The sequence below is a fragment of the Myotis myotis genome, unplaced genomic scaffold (assembly GCF_014108235.1).
Source record: "Myotis myotis isolate mMyoMyo1 unplaced genomic scaffold, mMyoMyo1.p scaffold_m19_p_18, whole genome shotgun sequence".
NCBI lineage: Eukaryota > Metazoa > Chordata > Mammalia > Chiroptera > Vespertilionidae > Myotis > Myotis myotis.
Genome location: NW_023416322.1, coordinates 29064229 through 29084087, shown reverse-complemented (window position 1 = coordinate 29084087; position 19859 = coordinate 29064229). Strand labels below are relative to the sequence as shown.

At 40.7% G+C, this 19859-nt stretch overlaps 1 protein-coding gene across 6 annotated transcripts in view; it reads right to left on the bottom strand.

Moving 5' to 3' along the window:
• Nucleotides 1-19859, bottom strand: part of NUP210L (nucleoporin 210 like) — a 55488-nt gene that overhangs the window by 22501 nt on the left and 13128 nt on the right. For 2 of the 6 annotated variants that reach the window (XM_036342940.1, XM_036342943.1), the window contains exons 1-13: nt 16970-17389; nt 15740-15877; nt 14653-14808; nt 14127-14325; nt 13629-13774; nt 10945-11166; nt 9448-9621; nt 8499-8691; nt 4220-4305; nt 3900-4004; nt 3511-3612; nt 1603-1731; nt 698-825 (exon numbers count right to left, since the gene is read on the bottom strand). In XM_036342940.1, coding sequence (XP_036198833.1) covers nt 698-825; nt 1603-1731; nt 3511-3612; nt 3900-4004; nt 4220-4305; nt 8499-8691; nt 9448-9621; nt 10945-11166; nt 13629-13774; nt 14127-14325; nt 14653-14808; nt 15740-15877; nt 16970-17350 — 2159 coding nt within the window. In that variant the 5' untranslated portion in view covers nt 17351-17389. Of the gene's footprint in view, nt 1-697; nt 826-1602; nt 1732-3510; nt 3613-3899; nt 4005-4219; nt 4306-8498; nt 8692-9447; nt 9622-10944; nt 11167-13628; nt 13775-14126; nt 14326-14652; nt 14809-15739; nt 15878-16969; nt 17390-18056; nt 18164-18888; nt 18958-19859 lie in introns of those variants that run through there. The other 4 variants (XM_036342946.1, XM_036342942.1, XM_036342941.1 and 1 more) reach the window with 4 other exon arrangements.

Below are 19859 nucleotides of genomic sequence, written 5' to 3'. Positions count from 1 at the left end.
GGGGTTAGTGAGGGACGACCAAACGACTGAACAGCAGGCTGCGTGGGGCAACCAGGCCGATGGGGGGGCCATGAGGGGCAACCAGGCCGGTAGGGGGGGCAGTTGGGGGCAACCAGGCCAGCAGGGGGAGCAGTAAGAGGCAACCAGACGGGGGGGCAGTTAGGGGCGACCAGTCCGGCAGGCAGGTGAGCGATTAGGAACCAGGGGTCAGGATTGTGAGAGGGATGTCCGACTGCAGGTTTAGGCCCGATCACGGGGATCCCAGATTGGAGAGGGTAGAGGCTAGGCTGAGGGGATCCACCCCATCCTCAAATTTCATGTACCAGGCCTCTAGTAGGGTAATATAAACATAGACTGGCAAAATTGCAAATATTAAACTGCCTTAGAATACCTACAATTCCCCTTTCACAGGCGGGTATACTAGTGACTCTGCTTCTAAATAGATTTTTGAAGGTCCTCTGTATAGAAGCACCCCAAAAGGATATCACCCAGGAAGAAGTTTCATAAAATGGAAAAACTAATGAGACTCATGATTTTAGCCCTCAAACAAGACATCTGAATATGGGAAGAGAGTAAGGGCCGAAAGGTACTGTGACAAAAAGGGAAAGAGGAAACTCGAAAATAACCATGGGTTACCAGGAAGGAGAGTGTCAAGATGTGGAGCATAGGGAGGAAGAAGTATTGAAATGGTACTCACGTCAGGGTGACAATGGCAGACGCCAGCTGCAGTTTGAGCTCCATGTTTCTGAAGTATTTATTTCGGAATGGGCGTTTGGAAGAGCCAAGAACTCTCACAGTTACTAACACACTTTTACCTATTTCAACCTAATAGATTTTAAAAAGAGGTAATTTTAGTAGAGGTGCCTCATTCATCAATGACAGTCTAAATCTTAGAGGTGGCAAACTTTTCATGCTAAATGTTCCTGGTCAGCCTTTGTTCAAACAAGACTAATCTATGTATACCTTATTTATCTTCACCATGTTTATTTTTATTTACTTGTTTTTTAAATCCTCACCTGGGGATGTGTCTTTTTATTGATTTTTAGAGAGAGAGGAAGGAGAGAGAGAGATAGAGAGAGAGAAAAGAGAGAAATACTTATTGCCTCCTGTAAGCACCCTGACTTGGGGTTGAACCTGTGGATATGTGCCCTGACCAGGAATCAAACCTGCAACATTTTGGTTTATAGACAACACTCCAACTAACTGAGCCGCCTGACCAGGGCCTATCTTTACCATGTTTAATGTTGGAATTTTTAAAAAATATATTTTATTGATTTCTTTACAGAGAGGAAGGGAGAGGGATAGAGAATTAGAAACATCAATGAGAGAGAAACATCGATCAGCTGCCTCCTGCACACTCCCCACTGGGGATGTGCCCGCAACCAAGGTACATGCCCTTGATCGGAATCGAACCTGGGACCCTTCAGTCCACAGGCCGACGCTCTATCCACTGAGCCAAACCAGTTAGGGCGGAATGCTGTTCTTTAAGGGCAGCTTTTCCAATAACACTACCAAAAGTCCTGAGCAGAGACTATATTAAGTGATGTTTGAGAATGAAAATGAAGCCTGTTTCATTTGTAAGATAAAGCACATATTTCTCACCTTATCAATGAGATCAAGCTCCAGCTCTTGTATGTCTGACACCCTGAGGTGGGCCAGTGCTGGACCCAAGAAAGCCAAGCACAGATCATAGACCTCCAAGGTGAGAAATCCAGGATGTATTGGAACTAACTAGAAGGAAGAAGATGGTAGCTGGGTAAAGAAGCAAACATGGTCCAAACATAATTATGGCAACGATTTCTTTTTTTAAAAGATTTTTAAATTGAATTTGAGAGAGAGAGAAAGGGAGAGGGAGAGAGAGACAGAAACATCGATGTGATAGTGAAACATCGATTGGCTGCCCCCTGCACGCCCCCTAACATGGATCGAGCATGTGCCCTGACTGGAAATCGAACCGGCAACCTCTTGGTGCATGGGACAATGCCCAACCCACTGAGCCACAACGACCACGGCATCATGGCAACTATTTCCATCGAAAGCAAAAAATATCTTATTTTCTTTGTGATGGGAACTTTGAGAGTTCACTTTACATGTTTCAGACATAGCACAATATACACACTTAATGTGATGTTTCAGTTAATGGCAAAATAGGGATCCTTAACCATTATTAACTGATAAAAGCAGAATTTAAGTTGATTAAATTCAAGCAGAATCCAACATGCTGGTCCAGCCTCTTAATTATGAACAGGGAAAGGGCTTTATGAAGAAAGTCAAGTCCATGTACGTTGCAGTTGTCAGTGAGGGAGAAAGCACGGGGCAGACGGGTCCTGTGTCTTTCCTTCTTTGCTACAGCATGTTCTCACACCCTCTGCCTGCACACGGGGCCTCGATCGCCCCTTTTAATGACAAACATTATGACTAGAGTAAGTTAAATTCTTTTGAGCTCTTAGAAGGGAAGAAAATGTTAATGTAAGGTAAGCAAATGTTAATGTAAGGTATTACCTTTTTTCATTTTAAATCCTCACCTGAGGATATCTTTCCAGTGCTTTTTAGAGAGTGGGAGAGAGAGGGAAAGACAGAGAGAAATATCGATGTGAGAGAAACACATCGATTGGTTGCCTCCTGCACGAGCCCCTACCAGGGCCTGGTCCAGGGAGGAGCCTGCAGCCAAGGTATGTGCCCTTTGCCAGAAGTGAATCTGGGACCTTTTGGTCCACAGGTCCTTTTGGTCCGCAGGTTGACGCTCTAGCCCAGTGATGGTGAACCTATGACACGCGTGTCAGAGGTGACACGCAAACTCATTTTTTTGGTTGACTTTTCTTTGTTAAATGGCATTTAAATATATAAAATAAATATCAAAAATATACATCTTTGTTTTACCATGGTTGCAAAGATCAAAAAATTTCTATATGTGACTTGGCACCAGAGTTAAGTTAGGGTTTTTCAAAATGCTGACACGCCAAGCTCAAAAGGTTCTCCATCACTGCTCTAGCCACTGAGCCAAACCGGCTAGGGCAATATGAAGTATTTTTTTTTTTTTTTAAGGTCACCAAAAATTTTGGTTGCCTCCCCCCAAAAAAATTGGGAGAGAGAGAGATGAAGTATTTTTTTTATAAGTCAACTAAAAGCAAATCCCTTGGCATATTGGCTATGAAGTCAGCTTAAAGCTTGAGTTGTTATATCCTGTCTAAAAGCACCTATACTCAGGTTACATGGTCAAAAGTATATCTAACTATCCATTTATAGAAATTAACCTTCTTTTAATGAAAATCTTATAAATATAATGTCTCAGCTCAACCAGAACCAACAATTGTCCAGTATTGCAGCTAGTTAAAAAAATAAAACAACCCTCATTTTTTGGCTGAAGAGTCTATATAGTTTAAAAAAAGCAAAAGAAATAAATGTTATTTTTGTAACTGGTTTGAAACACACAATGGAATTTTTCCAATCATTCTCCTAAGAGCGGCTTTGACCTGAGACCATCAATCTGGGAATGTCTCTAGCACTCACCTGCACAGAGCTTTCTGCTTCCATGTAAATGATGGTGACAATGTCCTGCTCACTGCTGTTGACTGAAAAATAACCAGACCCTTCCACAAGGCTAAATATTTCCTATGGAAAAATCAGACAAACAGTATTCCATCCCCTTTGGTTTATAAATAGTTCAAAGAAAATAGCTTCTATCTACCTAAGAGTATGAGATTAATGGACCAAAAACAAAATATGAATATTAAAGTATAACTCCTAAGGATATTGTAGCTAATTACGATATACGTATATGTGTAGCCATGATTTTAAACACATAAGTGAGCTTTTTTATGGTTATACTGTTAACCTTAATAACCTAGTACTCTCCCATCCAATATGATTCCATTTAACTAGACCAATACAGCTTCTACCTTCACGTCTGGATGGTTGTAGATGGTGGCATTCTCAGGCAGCACAGTCACGTCATCCACCAGGAGCAGTTCCACAGCTGCCGATTTGAGCGAGTCAGGAAGTACCTAGAAATGTAATAAGAGCCGCAAAGGTGACTATAAACTTTCAATTCCTCAACTCAGTGAAAAAAAATCTCAGTCTTCTTTCAAGTGCCAAAGATAACAGAAGCATAGAAGTACATACAGTTCCCCGATTTATGTCAGTTACAAACAACTTCTAAAGAAGTACCTGAAATTTCAGCTATTTAATTTATATTTCTTATATAATAATCTCCATTTACCTTTGAACTTTCCTCTGAATAGCCTACAAAACTGACTCCGATGAGTACAGTCCCTTTTATCTGATGTACTTTAAGGATCTGATGACCTAGAGACGTGCAGAAAAATATTCCATGAGACAATAACATGTAGAATACAAAAGCGTCTCCAGAAAACCAAATTCTACCCTAATTTATTTCAAACAGTGTTTTGTTGCAGGGAGGAGAAAAAAAACACTGAATGGGGAAACACACAAGAATCAGAAAACTGGGTTTTTGTGTTGACTCTGCCACTATATTCCTATGTGACCCTGGGCAACCACGTAATTTCTCAGTTCCTTTATTAAATGAGGGATTAAGCCAGGCAAAATCGAAAATTCTTTCCAGCTCTGTTGGTCTGTGAGTCCAAAAATAGACTGATGACAATGTAGGAGAAACTTTTTGTTTAATTTAAAAATGGAATTGAGCCCCGCTGGTATGGTTCAATGGTTGAGCATTGACCCATGCACCAGGGGGTCGCGGGTTTGATTCCCAGTCAGGGCACATGCCTGGGCTTGATCCCCAGCAGGGGGCGGCCCAGAGGCAGCCGATTGATGTTAAGGTTTCTCATAGATGTTTCTGTCTCTCTCTCTCCCTTCCCCTCTCTACAATCAATAATAAAAACATTCAAAATGGAAGTGAGAAATAAAGTGGGATCTAAAACTCTTCTAAACTGTTTTGTATGTATAATGTCATGTCAATCCCTTACTCAAAAATTTAACATACCTATGTCTTATTAGAACAATTCAAACTCCTTAAACTAGTTTTAAAGCCTTCTATAATCTGACCCTGATTTATTTTTGCTTTTCTTTTTTTTTTTTAAATTAACTAACATGAATCTGCCACTTTATGTAGGTCAATTATTTTATCCTCAACACATGATCATCATCCCTAAATCTGTGAAGCATTTTCTGATGATGCTACATTCATTCATCCATTCAACAAAGATTTACTGAAGGCCTGCTAAATGCTACATAGAATGCCAGGTAATTAAGATACAGAGATGAAGAAAACTACACAATCTTTGCCTTCAAAGAAACTTACAGCTTAGTACGGCAACCGAGAGGGAAACCAACCACTGCAACACAGTGTGGTAAGTGTTATAGAAGTATGAACAGAGCACATGTATGCAGAATATAGAACAGCATAAAGAAGAAATATTTCCCTTAGATTGGGAATATAGAGGGACAGAAAACTCCTAGCTTACAAGAAGATGTTAGCCCAGTGAAGATGCAAGAAAAGAGAACATACAACATATACAAAGGAAAGAGGTATGACAAGGCTTGTCATGGTTAAGAATCTAAAGTTGTTGCATGTGAAAAAAATGGAGGGTCTATGTGGATGGTAATAAGTGAAGCCAAAGTAGGCAGGAGTTAATACATTAAGCGGCAACATATGAATTGTATCCTGAAATGCATGGGGAGTCCCTGAAGGCAATATGGTGGCAGCACAGTCAGTGGTCAAGAGCATAGGCTGGCCCTGGCTGGTGTGGCTCAGTCGGTTGAAGTGTCATCTTTTACACATCGATTCCCAGTCGGGACACAAACCTAGGTTGTGGGTTTAATACCGGGTAAGGGCACACTGAGGAGGCAACTGATTTATGCTTGCTTTTCTCTCTCTCTCTCTCTCTCTCTCTCTCTCTCTCTCTCTCTCTCTCTCTCTCTCTCCCTTCCCCCCTCTCTAAAATCAATAAACATATCCTCGAGTGAGAATTAAAAAAAAAAAAAAGAGTACAGGCTTTGATGTCAGAGAAGTTATTGCTTCACCTACTTACTGTTATAATCCCAGGGCCTAACACTGTGCCTAGAATACAGTGAGAATGCAAGAAATGTTTGATGAACGAATAAACTTTAAAAATTGGGGTTATAATGCCCGTCATGGTTGTTATGAGGATTACATGAGAAAATGTATATAGTAAAGTATTTAGTGCTATACCTGGCATTTCAGGAGAGCTCAGTAAACAGTAGCCAAAAAAAGAATTTTAAGAGGGAGATTCAGATTTGTTTTCTTTCTTTTTTTTTTAAGAAGAAAGCACGTTTTTAAAAAATGTGTTTTTATTGATTTATAGAGAGGAGAAGGGAGAGGGAGGAAGAGAGAGCAGCACTGATGTGAGAGAGAAACAGCTATCAGTTGCTTTCTGCATGTACCCCGACTGGGGGTTGAACCCACAACCTGGGCATGTGCCCTGACCGGGGATCAAACTGGTGACCTTTTGGTGCATGGAACAACACTCAACCAACAGAGCCACACCGGCCAGGCTAGATTTGTATTTTAGAAAGATCATTCTGGACAGTAATGTGGAGGTTTGAGGGTAGCAGTACCAAATGAGATCACTTGGGAGGCTACCCTGGTGATGTAGGGTAGAGGTGATAAGGACATCAATGATGAAGTTAGAGAGGAAGGGATGGAACAAAAAAATATTTAGAAGGTAACAATGAGCCCTGACCGGTCTGGCTCAGTGGATAGAGCGTCGGCCTGCGAACTCAAGGGTCCCAGGTTCGATTCCGGTCAAGGGCGTGTACCTTGGTTGCGGGCACATCCCCACTGGGGGGCGTGCAGAAGGCAGCTGATCGATGTTTCTAACTCTCTATCCCTCTCTCTTCTTCTCTGTAAAAAATCAATAAAATATATTTAAAAAAAAAAAAGAAGGTAACAATGAAGGTATTTGGTAATTGATTGTTATAGGGTACAAGGGACATCTCTTGCTTCTCTACCACTTTTTACACCAATTGTATCATACTGTTAGTGTTATAGTATTATCTACATATTAATATTCTTTACTTAAGCTTTTAAACTTGTTCTGAATATAAGCTCCTGTGGGTAAGAAAAGGCTAAACGTAGTTCTCCTTCTCTGGTGTTCTTATTCCACTGACTGGTTACACCATCCATCCAAATGCTCATGCCAGAAACTGAAAAGTTACCCTTTTGTACCACTGTCTTCTTCACTTTGGGATTTTATTTTATTTTATTATTGTATTTTTTTAATCCTTACCCGAGGATATTTTTCCATTGATTTTTAGAGAGAGTGAAAGAGACAGGGAAAGACAGAGAGAAATAAGGATGTGAGAGAAGCACATCGATTGGTTGCCTCTTGCTGGAGCCCCAACCAGGGCCTGGTCCAGGGAGAAGCCTGCAACCGAGATAAGTGCCCTTGATGGGAATCGAACGTGGGATCTTTCGGTCCGCAGGCCGATGCTCTATCCACTGAGCCAAACCGGCTAGGGCTGGGATTGATTTTAGGTAGACTTTATATTAATTGCCTGCAGTGAATCATGCCTGCTGGTATCCGTATCCTTGAGTGCTCCTCACCCACTCTGACTCTGCTGTTGGCCAGTGGCTTGCTCTGGTGAATGGGCCATCAGGTCCAAGCAGAGGCTTGATGAGAGTCTGCGCAGGAGGTCTCGTTGCCCTCTTAGGACCTCATCTTGCACCTCATCTAGTGCCTCTGTAAGTCAGTCTCACTCGCCTTATTCAGCTCATTCTTTCTATTTCCTCTTTTCAACATCCCTTCAGGTCTCAGCATGTTACTTTCTCAAGGTAGCCTGTTCTAAACGAGGTTAGGTTCTCCTATTATAAGCTCTTAAAGCACCCCATATTTGCCCTTCGAACACATAACACAAATATAATGTTTAAAGTCTGGCTTCACCAATTAGACTGCAATTCTATGAAGGCAGAGGCTGTTTCTGCTTCATTTACCACTATATCTCCAAGTGCCTAGCACACAGACTTACATGTAATAGCCATTCAATAAATACTGGCTGACAAATGAATAATATTTCCATAATCTTAGGCAAATAATCTTAAAATCAATATTTTAAGATTAATTTAATTTTATGTTCTTGTGAGAAATATTGCACCCTAGACCACAGCTTTTCAAAAAAGGAAATTTACCTTTATGTTTTTTAAAAAATGCAATGATTAAAGATGAAAGTTGAGCCTTGGCTGGTGTGCTAAATGGTTAGAGTGTTGGCCAATGTCCCAGAGTCACAGTTCGATTTCCAGTCGAGGGCATATACCTGGGTTGCAGATTTGATCCCTGACCCCCATAGATCTTTCTCTCTTTCTCCCTGCCCTCCCTTCTACTCTCTCTAAAATCAATAGAAAAATACCCTGCGGTGAGGAATAACAAAAAAAAAAAAAAAAAAAAAAAGGGAAAGAAAGTTGAGATATGACAAAATCTGAAACAAACCCCCACCCACAAGGAAATATTTAATGCAGAACCATTTAACAGGTATATGAAAACGTTCATAAATTTTCACAGTACCATGTAATCGAGTCTGCCCACTGCCATCATCCTTTGCTACCATCTCTACTGAATTGTAATTTTCGAAATGAGCTAGTGATTCATTTGAGGATTTCCATTCTAGCATGAGTGAACTGAAATTATCAAACTTTCTTTTGTGCTCATCAAACACTGACAGTTCCAGAACTGTGTCCCTTAGGCTTGATACAGGAATCTGCATTAAAATAAAAAGAAAAGAAAACAACTTCTTAAGAGGCTTGGTAAGATAACCCTGAAGCTAGGGATCATGTTTTCTCCCACTTTTATTCTTTGAAAATTTTCAAACCTCCAGATATGTTGAAAGAATGAATACCTACACATACTTCATGTGGAGTCACCATTTGCTTTCTTTCTCTCCCTCTACTTTCTCACCCTACATGTGTATCTTTTTAAAAAATAGCTATTTATTTTTTTCCTCCACAATTTATCCCTGCATACCCTTCTCCTCCTTCTTTTTTCTTTTTTGCAAAATTACGTAGGCATCATGGCACTTTACCCCTAAGTATTTCCACATGCATTTCCTAAGAATAAGAACATTCTCCTAACTTGCCTGCCTACCAACTATGTTATTGCATATTATTCTTCTTCATGATGGGTTTGGAGTAGAGGTGAATTCTGTTATTTATTGATAATGCTAATAAAAGATTTGGTAGGGAAGGAAATTAGAAAAACTATTTGGAAGTTATTTAGAGAAGTTATTGTCTATTGCCAATAATTACAAGCTGGCTAGGTACTATAAGCACTAGGTATTAAGTGTCATTCAGTGTAGCCAATTCTAACCTAGTTCAGTAACTTCTCAGACACTATCTGAGAATTAATAACAAATAAAACAATTTCCTTAACTTTAATATGACAAAAGATTATTTCAGACCATTTATCTCTAGCGCATGGAAGATGAAAGTGCCATGCTAGTTGGAAATACTCCACTTACCAGTTGTTTGTTGTGCTGTGGCAGAGGACATGGCTGGGCACCAGGTGGCACCGTGTACACTGGGGCTACTGACATGCTGGCAGGGTGGGCACATAGGAAGTGCACCTGCACAGCCTCGACAGCTGGACTGGGGTTCAAGACAGCTGGGTGATTTCCAACTCGAAATGTCAGGACCTTTAAGGAAACACCAGAGCAGGGGTAATTGTACGTAGACATTTAATGTCAGTTTGTCCATCTACAGGTGTCAGAATTATTCAAATTCTGGTATAGAGTCTCTTTGGACATTATAATCAGGCAAATTCCTTAAAAGACATTAAAATTCTTAACTGTCTGTGCTAGTGCTAAGAGAAACAAGGGTATTATGGAAATTTGAAAACAAAAAGGCACATTAAAAATATATAACTGACCAATTACTTCAGTTTTTTCCTCCACCAAGTCTTCTGTTACCAGTTGGTAAAGAGTAGAAAAACTGATTTCTGTCTCAATTCGTCTCTGGTGGCAGTACTACTGAATAACAGGATGTGGAAACAAAAAGAAGCTAGAGAGCTTCAAAAGGGGCAATTAGGCCTGAAATTACTCACAGCTAGCCATATACACAACAGAGCTCACTAGAGATTATAAAGAAGCTCAGTTGAGCCCTAGCCGGTTTGGCTCAGTGGATAGAGCGTCGGCCAATGAACTGAAAGGTGCCAGGTTCGATTCTGGTCAAGGGCACATGCCTGGGTTGTGGGCTCGATCCCCAGCGGGGGACTTGCAGGAGGCAGCCGATCCATGATTCTCTCTCAGCATGGATGTTTCTATCTCTCTCTCCCTCTTCCTTCCTCTCTGAAATCAATACAAATATATTAAAAAAAAAAAAAAAAAAAAGAAGCAGCTCGTTGATGATAGCACAGTTCTTAAGTTAAAACCCTACACTGATAGCCCTATTAGGCTGGTTAGCCTGGCTGTGTTTCACAGTCATACACTGCACTCTCAGCACTAGTCAAACTGTAAACCTTTGCCACTGGTTTTGATAGAAGCAGGTCATAGCTGTGCATGGATCCATCACTACTTCAAAAAATTATCAAGACTAATTCAACTAATGCAAGGTACTTGCTACTCTTATCAGCACAGACCTGTTTCTTCAAAATTGCTAACCATAGATGACACTAAGTTTTCCTTCCTCGCATTCTTTGGAGATGAAAAACCGTATGTCCTCTAGTCTAGACAACAAGGAAATAAATTATAGTGATAACGTAATTGAAATAAGCTCATTACTACAAAAAGATCTTGAACCTCTTAGTGAATTGTTAGAATTCTCAGATGAGCAAGTCAAAACCTTTGGGTATATTGAAAGGATAGTAGAGATTTAAGAAAAATATCCTTTAATTAATCATTAGAATTTTTCTATCTAGTCCATAACTAAATCCATTAGAATCTGAAAAGGAATGGCTAGATGTACAAAAGGTTTGTAGTAGTATTGCTAAAAGAAATGTTAGAAAAAGGTGGTTTTCCTACTTGTTCTCCTAAATCCAGGCACAGGACCCGGTAGATATACTGGTTCTGTTTTCTCTTAGTTGGCAGCCGGACTTGTGTTATTTCAATTTTCTCTGTCTTCTCCGCGGTCAACTCCAAAAAGAATTGGGAGGGCTCCAAGATCCATGGACGAGGGCCCCCTTCAAATACCGTTTCTTTCACAGAATTCCATGTCACCAATGCCACTTCCACAGGGTTTACAGCCTGATGACATTTAAAGAAATTAATCCTTGATTGGTTAGGGAATTCAGCAATTTCCTAAAGTAAAAAACTGGTTATTTTACTATGCTGAAATGACATTAGGCTTAATTCCCAAACTAAGAAATAATACACAATGCCTCTTCACTTTGAATGCTTCTCATCCTCTGTACTAATTTTTTTTAAACATTTTTTATTTAACATTTTTAATACATGTTTTATTTAACATTTTTTTCTTTCATTTTCCTCTGTACTAATTTTTTTTAACATTGGATTCGATTTATTTATCTATCATCTATCTATCTATCTACCTTCTCAGACAAGAATATTTTTCCATTGATTTTTACAGAGAGTGGAAGAGAAAGGGAAAGATGGAGAGAAATGTCGACATAAGAGACACACATAGATTGGTTGCCTCCTGCAGGAGCCCCGACCAGATACTGAATAAGTTGACTTTCTAAAATTAGTAACTTGGGTGCTCTTCCTCCTGGGAACACGCCCGCACCTCTCTTCCCTCTCAGGCGTGCATCTCCTAAACTCTAAGGTCCCCACGAGACTTGCAAGCAGGGAAGCTCTGGGCAGCAGCGGCTCATCCTGGACTAGCCCCCTGAACCTGTCTCCGAGGCCCCCTTTTCTCTGACTTTCCGGTGAGCTTCTGTTGCTTCCTCTATCCCACGCCCGTCCTTGTTTCACTGTCCCCAGCTTTAAAATTAGTATACTCTGGAAAAAAAAAAGAATTAATTACTTACCTTGCTTCTTTCATTAGTGTTAACTTTTTCCCTATGGGTGCCACCTTTCTTTAAAATATATATTTTTTAAATATATTTTTTATTGCTTTTTTACAGAGAGGAAGGGAGAGGGATAGAGAGTTAGAAACATCGATGAGAGAGAAGCATTGATCAGCTGCCTCCCGCACACCCCCTACTGGGGATATGCCTGCAATCGAGGTACATGCCCTTGACCGGAATCGAACCTGGGACCCTTCAGTGTCCAGGCCGACACTCTATCCACTGAGCCAAACCAGCTAGGGCTAAAACATTTTTTTTAATCCTCACCCGAGGATATTTTTTCCATTGATTTTTAGAGAGGGGGGAGAGAGAGAAACATCCATGTGAGAGAGACACATTGATTGGTTGCCTCCCGCCTGCACCACATGACGCCTGGTGCAGGAAAGAACCAGGGACCGTGCGGTCTGAAGGCCAATGCTCTAACCACTGAGCAACTGTCCAGGGAACCTATGGGTGCCTCCTTATGGGAAGAGCATTCATTTAGGATTTGTCAGTATCTGTCAGCATGAACTTATACAGGCATCAATTTTAGCTCCTGAAAGAATTAAATGTTTAGAAAGCCTACCATGCTCTATCTACTTTTATTCTAAACTACCACCTGTCATAATGTACCAAGTATAATGGACCAATCCTTAGGGCCCAAAATAAAATCTGTTGTATTAAAATCAATAAGTATGCCCTGGCTGGTACGGCTCAGTGGATGGAGCGTCGGCCTGAGGACTAACAGGTCCCAGGTTTGATTCTAGTCAAGGCACATGCCGGGGTGGCGGGCTCCATCCCCAGTTGGGGGGCTGCGGGAGGTAGCTGACCAGTAATTCTCATCATTGCTGTTTCTGGCTCCCTCTCCCTTCCGCTCTGAAATCAATAAAACAATAAATAAAATCAATAAGTACAAAGGGTGAAAGATAACTGGCTCCCTCCCTAGGTTAGAATGTTTTCTTTCAGAATTCTTCAAAAGAGAGTATGCTAATATTTTATATTTTATTCAGGGTGGTACTTACAGAGATAGGTGCACATGTAAAAATTGAAATAGTACCTTAAAATTAGTGCACTTTATGTACTTTATACATATTTTATATCTCATTAAAAAAAGACAGGGGAATATCTAAAACTTGCTGATACAACTTAAAGATATTTCTGTGGCAGAAAGTTGAGGGAGTAAGATCCCTAATACCCGGGTTTGATGGGAGAGCTGTAGATCTAAAAACGAGAGTAGTAAGTAACCCTGGCTGGTGTTTCTCAGTGGTTGGAGCATCAGCCCACATACCAAAGGGTCACAGGTTCAATTCCCAGTCAAGGCCACGTACCTGGGTTCAAGGTTCAATCTCTGGCCCCAGTTGGGGTGTGTGTGGGAGGCAAGCAATCAATGCGTCTCTCTCACATTGATGTTTCTCTCTCTCCCCTTCTTCTTTCCTCTTCTCTCTTAAAAAAAAATCAATAGAAAATTTTAACTCAATATAAATATTTACAAAAATAAATAAAAGCAATGGAAAAAATATTCTTGGGTGAGATTAACAAAAAAAAAAAGAAAGAAAGGAAGAAAGAAAAGAGAGTGGTAAGTAACGAGAACACAAACATCAGTGATCTTTAATAGAGATCACAGGCAGCAAGGAAGCCCCTAAGCAGACATAGTGGAGTCCATGGAAAGACATGCCAGGTCCTTACCATAAAATATCTCACCTTTAGGGGCTCATAAGCAGCAAATGTGGCACTGCTTTCCATGTACTCTCCATTCTCAGTTACACTCACTGTTAGCAGAGTGTGACCCAGAGATGCGGCTGCTATGTGTGTGCTGGAACAGTGCTTTGGTCCAGGTCTTTGGATACCTGCAAATCACATAGTATGACTTCAGTAGGGCAACAAGCATTCGGTTCTCAAGGAAATCAGTCTATAGAAATAAAAGAATCGCCCTGGCCGGTGTGGCTCGGTTGTTTGGGCGTCATTCCATGCCCCAAAGGGTCTCGGGTTCAATTTCCATCTGGGCACATACCCAGGTTGCAGGCTCCATCCCCAGAGGGGGGCATTCAGGAGGCACTTACGACAAGGGCAGTTGACAGAATAAACAAAAGTATTGTAAAGAAAGGTAACATGTGAATTTATAATATAATTTGTGGTTTCTGAATTGATGACTTGTCCTTTAATTCTAAGACAAAGAAAGAAGAAAAAGCCTACTCTCACCTTCTTTGAAAAGAGTGAAGACTCCTTGCTTATCCATGTGCAGATCCAAGGATAAAAGAGAGCAGTCTGAGAACGCGATGGCCTCCCCGGTCTCCTTGTTCATGTGATACATAGCAACGGGGATTTCTATAAGCCGGCCAATCTCCACATCAGCACGATATGGTATCAGTTCAATTTTGTTCAGTTTCAGGACATATATCTAGAGGGGGGGAAATTAATCATTCAAGCAAGTTATGTCAGCCCAGCCAGCGTGGCTCAGCGGTTGGCATCAAGTTATGAACCGAAAGGTCATGGTTCGATTTCCAGTCAGCACACATGCCCAGGTTGTGGGCTTGGTCCCCAGTGGGGGGTATGCAGGAGGCAGCCGATAGATGATTCTCTTTCATCACTGATGTTTCTATCTCTTTCTCCCTCTCCCTTCTTCTTAGACAGCAAAAAAAAAAAAAAAAAAAAAGAAAAGAAAAGAAATAAATGTAGGCAGTAGTATCTCAGGAGTAATAAGGAGGTTCTTTGGAGAGTTATTTACCTTCATTTCTCCGTATCGAAAAGGATTCTGTACATCTCGGGCCACAACAGTGCTGTTGCCTCTGACCTGACCAGCCGTCACCACTCCTTTTGTGGTTACCATGGCCACTGTTTCGTTAGAAGAGGCCCAGGTGAAGTTGCCACTGCCGCCCTCTACCTGTGAAAAAATACAACCTTTTATTTAATTACTATAGGAGAAAAATGTAATTTAAATGGAGATGTAAAAAAGTTTAAGAAATACTAAAAATATACAATAAATTATTTCTGGACACATGAGGAAACTGATGTTATAGTAAAAAGGGGAAGATAAATGCTAAAAGGAGATTATTAATGGCAGTGTCACAAAACGTCAAAAAGGGCACAAAGAAGCTTAACAAAACTTATAAAACTCACAAGGAGCCCTAGCCGGTTTTGCTCAGTGGATAGAGTGTCGACCTGCGGACTGAGGGGTCCCAGGTTCGATTCCGGTCAAGGGCATGTGCCTTGGTGTGGGCACATCCCCAGTGGGGAGTGTGCAGGAGGCAGCTGGTCGATGTTTCTCTCTCATCGATGTTTCTGGCTCTCTATCCCTCTCCCTTCCTCTCTGTAAAAAATCAATAAAATATATTAAAAAAAAACAAACAAAAAAACTCACAAGGAGCCTGGCTGGTGTGGTTCAGTGGTTGAGTGTTGACCCATGAACCAGGAGGTCACAGTTCGGTTTTGGGTGAGAGCACGTGCCCAGTTTGCTGGCTCAAGCCCCACTAGGGGGCATGCAGGAGGCAGCCAATTGATACTTCTCTTTCATCTTTGATATTTCTCTCTCTCTCCCCCTCTCCCTTCATCTCTCTCTAAAATAACTAAAAACATATTTGGGGGGGGGGGAATAAAACTCGCAAGGAAAGAATAAATGGAGGAGAGACAGAAAGTATACCAAGTTTTGTAAGGAACACAGTATTCAAGAGCATAATTTGGTTGTCACCAAAAAGTGAGTTATACTATTAGGACTAGGGGAAAATGAATTTAACATTAGCCAAATTTCAATAAATTAAGCTATCAAAGAAACTGACTTATCTCTTTGTGAAACTTCATTTTATAAGACAACATACTTGTACTTTATAACGATATAACATTCCCATAGGATGATGAGGAAATGCCAAGTAGTTGGGGGTAAGCTTGATGGGTAAATAAATCTTCACTTCTTGCTGATGTAAACCTGGAAGTTTTATAGGCTGAATATTTTTATTCTAGAAGAGCAGAAAAAAGGGAGCAAAAGAACTTTTAGGAGGGTTTTTCATATAATACACATTCATATTCAAAGCACCAGAACATGGTGTGCTAATGAATTACTCAACCAGTTTCTATATATAAAAGAAATAAATGTCCCTGTTCATTAAAAAAGCACAACTACTGTGGTTCATTAAAAATGAAAGGAATTTTGCTAAACCCAAAATAAGTATCACAATCAGAGAAAGTAGTTCAAGTTTCTTGAAGTAAAAGTTTTATCAACATAGGGAAGGAAATCATAGTTTCAGAAAGAAAGACCCTTCAACACTCATCAGTTAAGTACATGAACTCTAAAGGCAAAGGGATGTTACAAACTATTCATAATAAAAGAAAGAGAACATTTAAAGATGGTGGGCGGAGCCTGGCAGGCGTGGGACAGTGACTGAGTACTGACCTCTGAATCAGGAGGTCACGGTTCAATTCCCAGTCAGGGCACATGCCCAGGTGCAGGCTCGATACCCAGTAGGGGGCACGCAGGAGGCAGACAATCAATGATTCTCTCTCATCATTGATGTTACTATCTCTTTCTCCCTCTCCCTCCCTCTCTGAAACCAATAAAAATATATAAAGGAACTTCAAATGATATAAATACACAATAACCATAAAATGTAGATACATGCAATAACACGGATTGGGATAGAAAATTTATAGAGGTATAAACTACTAATATACTGTTTATCAGTTTTTCTGGTGTGTTTTTTATCTTCACCTAAGGATATGTTTATTGATTTTAGAGAGAGAAGAAGGGAGAAAGAAGAGAGGGACAGAGAGAAACATCGATGTGGGAGGCAAGAGTTGTCTCCTGTGTACCCCATGACTCGAGATCAACCCATAACCTAGATATGTGTGCCCGGACTGAAAATCGAACCCATAGCCTTTTGGTGTACGGGACCATGCTCCAACCACGTGAGCCACTCGGCCAGAGCTGTTTCTCTGTTTTTTATTTTTTGTGAAAGATAAAGGTGGGATATGCCATACACCTGCTTGCAAAACAAGGGTTACCAAGAGTCATCGATAGTCTCAGAATTCAAAGAAGTCCTCTTGGTTCCTACCTGGGAAAGGATGGAAGTCAGGCATGCACTTATCACCACCACACCATCTTTCAGGGTTTTCACTACGTGGTAAGATCCATTCACAGTCGTCAGCTGCTCTTCGAAGTACTCCGTCAGGAACTGGCACGTGATCCTGATATTCTGAAAATCAGCCCAACAGCAACACAAGCCTGAAGAAATGCTTTTCCCCTGAAGCCATCTTAATCCCAAAGCATTAAAGAAAGAGAAAAAAAGGGCGTCTATGCATTCTGGGGACAAAGAAATAAAAACGGGACTCTTTCCCCCTCCCCACGTGGGAGTCTGTACTTGTTCTTCAATAAAATCTCCACCGTTGCTATAAAAAAAGAAAGAAAGAAAAACAAAATTTTTCCTCTCTCTCATGGAAATTCTAAGTTGGAAAGATGTAGCCGAAACCGGTTTGGCTCAGTGGATAGAGCGTCGGCCTGCGGACTGAAAGGTCCCAGGTTCGATTCCGGTCAAGGGCATGTACCTGGGTTGCGGGCACATCCCCAGTAGGAGATGTGCAGGAGGCAACTGATCGATGTTTCTAACTCTCTCTCTCTCTCCCTTCCTCTCTGTAAAAAATCAATAAAATATATTAAAAATGAAAAAAGATGTAATTCTAATGTGGTGCTAATTTTTGAAAGATCCACTAATGGCAAATAATCAGAAATAGAAAGAGTCCAAGCTTAGGTAAATTTTAGAGGGATTTGTCACATTCTATAAGTTGACAGTTCTTTGGGGTGGGATGGGGGAGATGCTGCAGAGTGAGTAGGACACGTCATCTGATGTTCACACGACTACTCTCACCCTACAGAACAGTGCTAACCATCTCTGAAGTGCAGCTGTAGAATGAGGATCCTCTCCAACGTATTATCACTTCAGTTCTTTCCTATAATTCTGACCAAATTATTTCTTTTACTTCTGGCTTAACATTCCTCAAGGACAGAACTATTTAATAATAATAATAATAATAATAATAATAATAATAATAATAAAGTAGTAACTTGCATTTCCAAAGGTAAAATCTGGAAGTGAAAGCAAATAAAAAGGTACAAGGGGCTAGAAAAATACAAGAGAGACTCACATCTGAAATATAGACCTTTGTGCTGCTTTTATCGAACACTTCTACTGTAATGACATACACCTGTCCCACCTCTAGACTCCATCGGCCTCCAGGTTGGATTGTGAAACCTATATACACACACATCAAGAAAAAAAAAAATATTAGGAGAGTTTCCAAAGTAGATCCTGTAGTTCACTCTATCAAATTGTATAATAATTTGGGGTTCCAAAGATGCTGGCTTAACTGAGCTCAGGTACAAAGAAATACTCTGTTATATCTGCACACAAAAATAAACCACAATTGCCAGGCAAGATTCTAGGTTTTTTTCAGTTAGGCTCATTGTTTCAAATGGTCTAAAGACATTCAGATTCTCTTTTTTTTTTTAAATCCTCACCCTGAGGATATTTTTCCATTGATTTTTAGAGGGAGTGGAAGAGAGAGGGAAAGAAAGAGAAATATCGATGTGAGAGAAACACATCAACTGGTTGTCTCCTGCAGAAGCCCCGACCAGGGCCCCAGCTGTACCCCTGAATGGAATCGAACCCAGGATCCTTCAGTCCACAGGCCAACACTCTATCCACTGAATCAAACCGGACAGAGCAACATTCGGATTCTCTCCCTCTTGTACAAAGTCCCTTTTCCTAACCCAATACTGTGTTACGTGGATCTTTGTATTTTCCACAATCTGCTTCATCTTACAGACAGCATATAACCAGAACAATGTGTGAAAATATGCCAAAGGAAGGTTGAATTTGTAGTTAATTCGATCTCAAAATGAAGGTTAAAGAAGCGCTATCATTTCAACACGTTCATTTTAGCTATTTAGCTTTCAGAAAATCGTTATCTAAAATACCTAAAAATCCAGGTTGCACCACATATATGGTGCAGTTTGGAAGACCAGACACAGAGCGCATATGGACATCTTAATAATTTTTGCTTAAGGAAATCATATAAGCCAAAGTTGGGTGAAAAGAGAAATGTGTGCTACACCAAAGGGGGGAAAAATGAACCCACAAACAAAACTTCTACCTTTTACTATCCCTTGAAAAGCAAAAACCTAAATGTGTACCCTTCTGAGAAAAAATATGAGGGACTCAATAATCACGAGTCAGGTATTCTTGAATTTCAAATTTGAGGAAAATGGAATGAGAGAAAAAAGACCATGCTCCATGCTTTTAATATTCATTTAGCTGCAGGACCCTTTTTCCGGGTAAATTCTTACACCGAAGCCCATGATGGAGAGCAGGACGAAGTGGCCTGGCTCTGGTTGAAGGAGTGAACAATGGTGATAGAGGAATAGGGAGAGGCATGGCTTGCCATTCAGCCTTGAGCTCTGCAGACTTTTAAAAAATCACTAATTGAGGCGCTCTCCCTTTTGGGAGCACACCCACGCCTCTCTTCCCTCTCAGGCGTGCATCTCCTAAACTCTTATGGTCCCCGTGAGACTAGCAACCAGGGGAGCAGTGGGCAGCAGCAGTTCCTCCCGGACTAGCCCACTGAGGCTGTCTCCAAGGCCCCCTTTTCTCTGACTTTCTGGAGAGCAAAGCAGCCTGGCCTAGGCTCTCCTATTGCTTCTTCTACCCTAAGCCCTCCCTTGTTTCACTGTCCCCGGCTTTAATAAGTGTCCTCTCTCAAAAAGAATCATGAATTGATTTTCTAATATCTGCAGCAAATCTGTAATACCAAAACGCTCTCTCTTTCCCACTGAAGTTACTTCTGGGAATAATGTTCCTAATTAGATCTGTATAGATGAGTAGAAGAATAAATTTGTATTTCTGCTAGAATTTAACTGAAGAGGCTAGTGGCTCATAGGTGGACACTCAA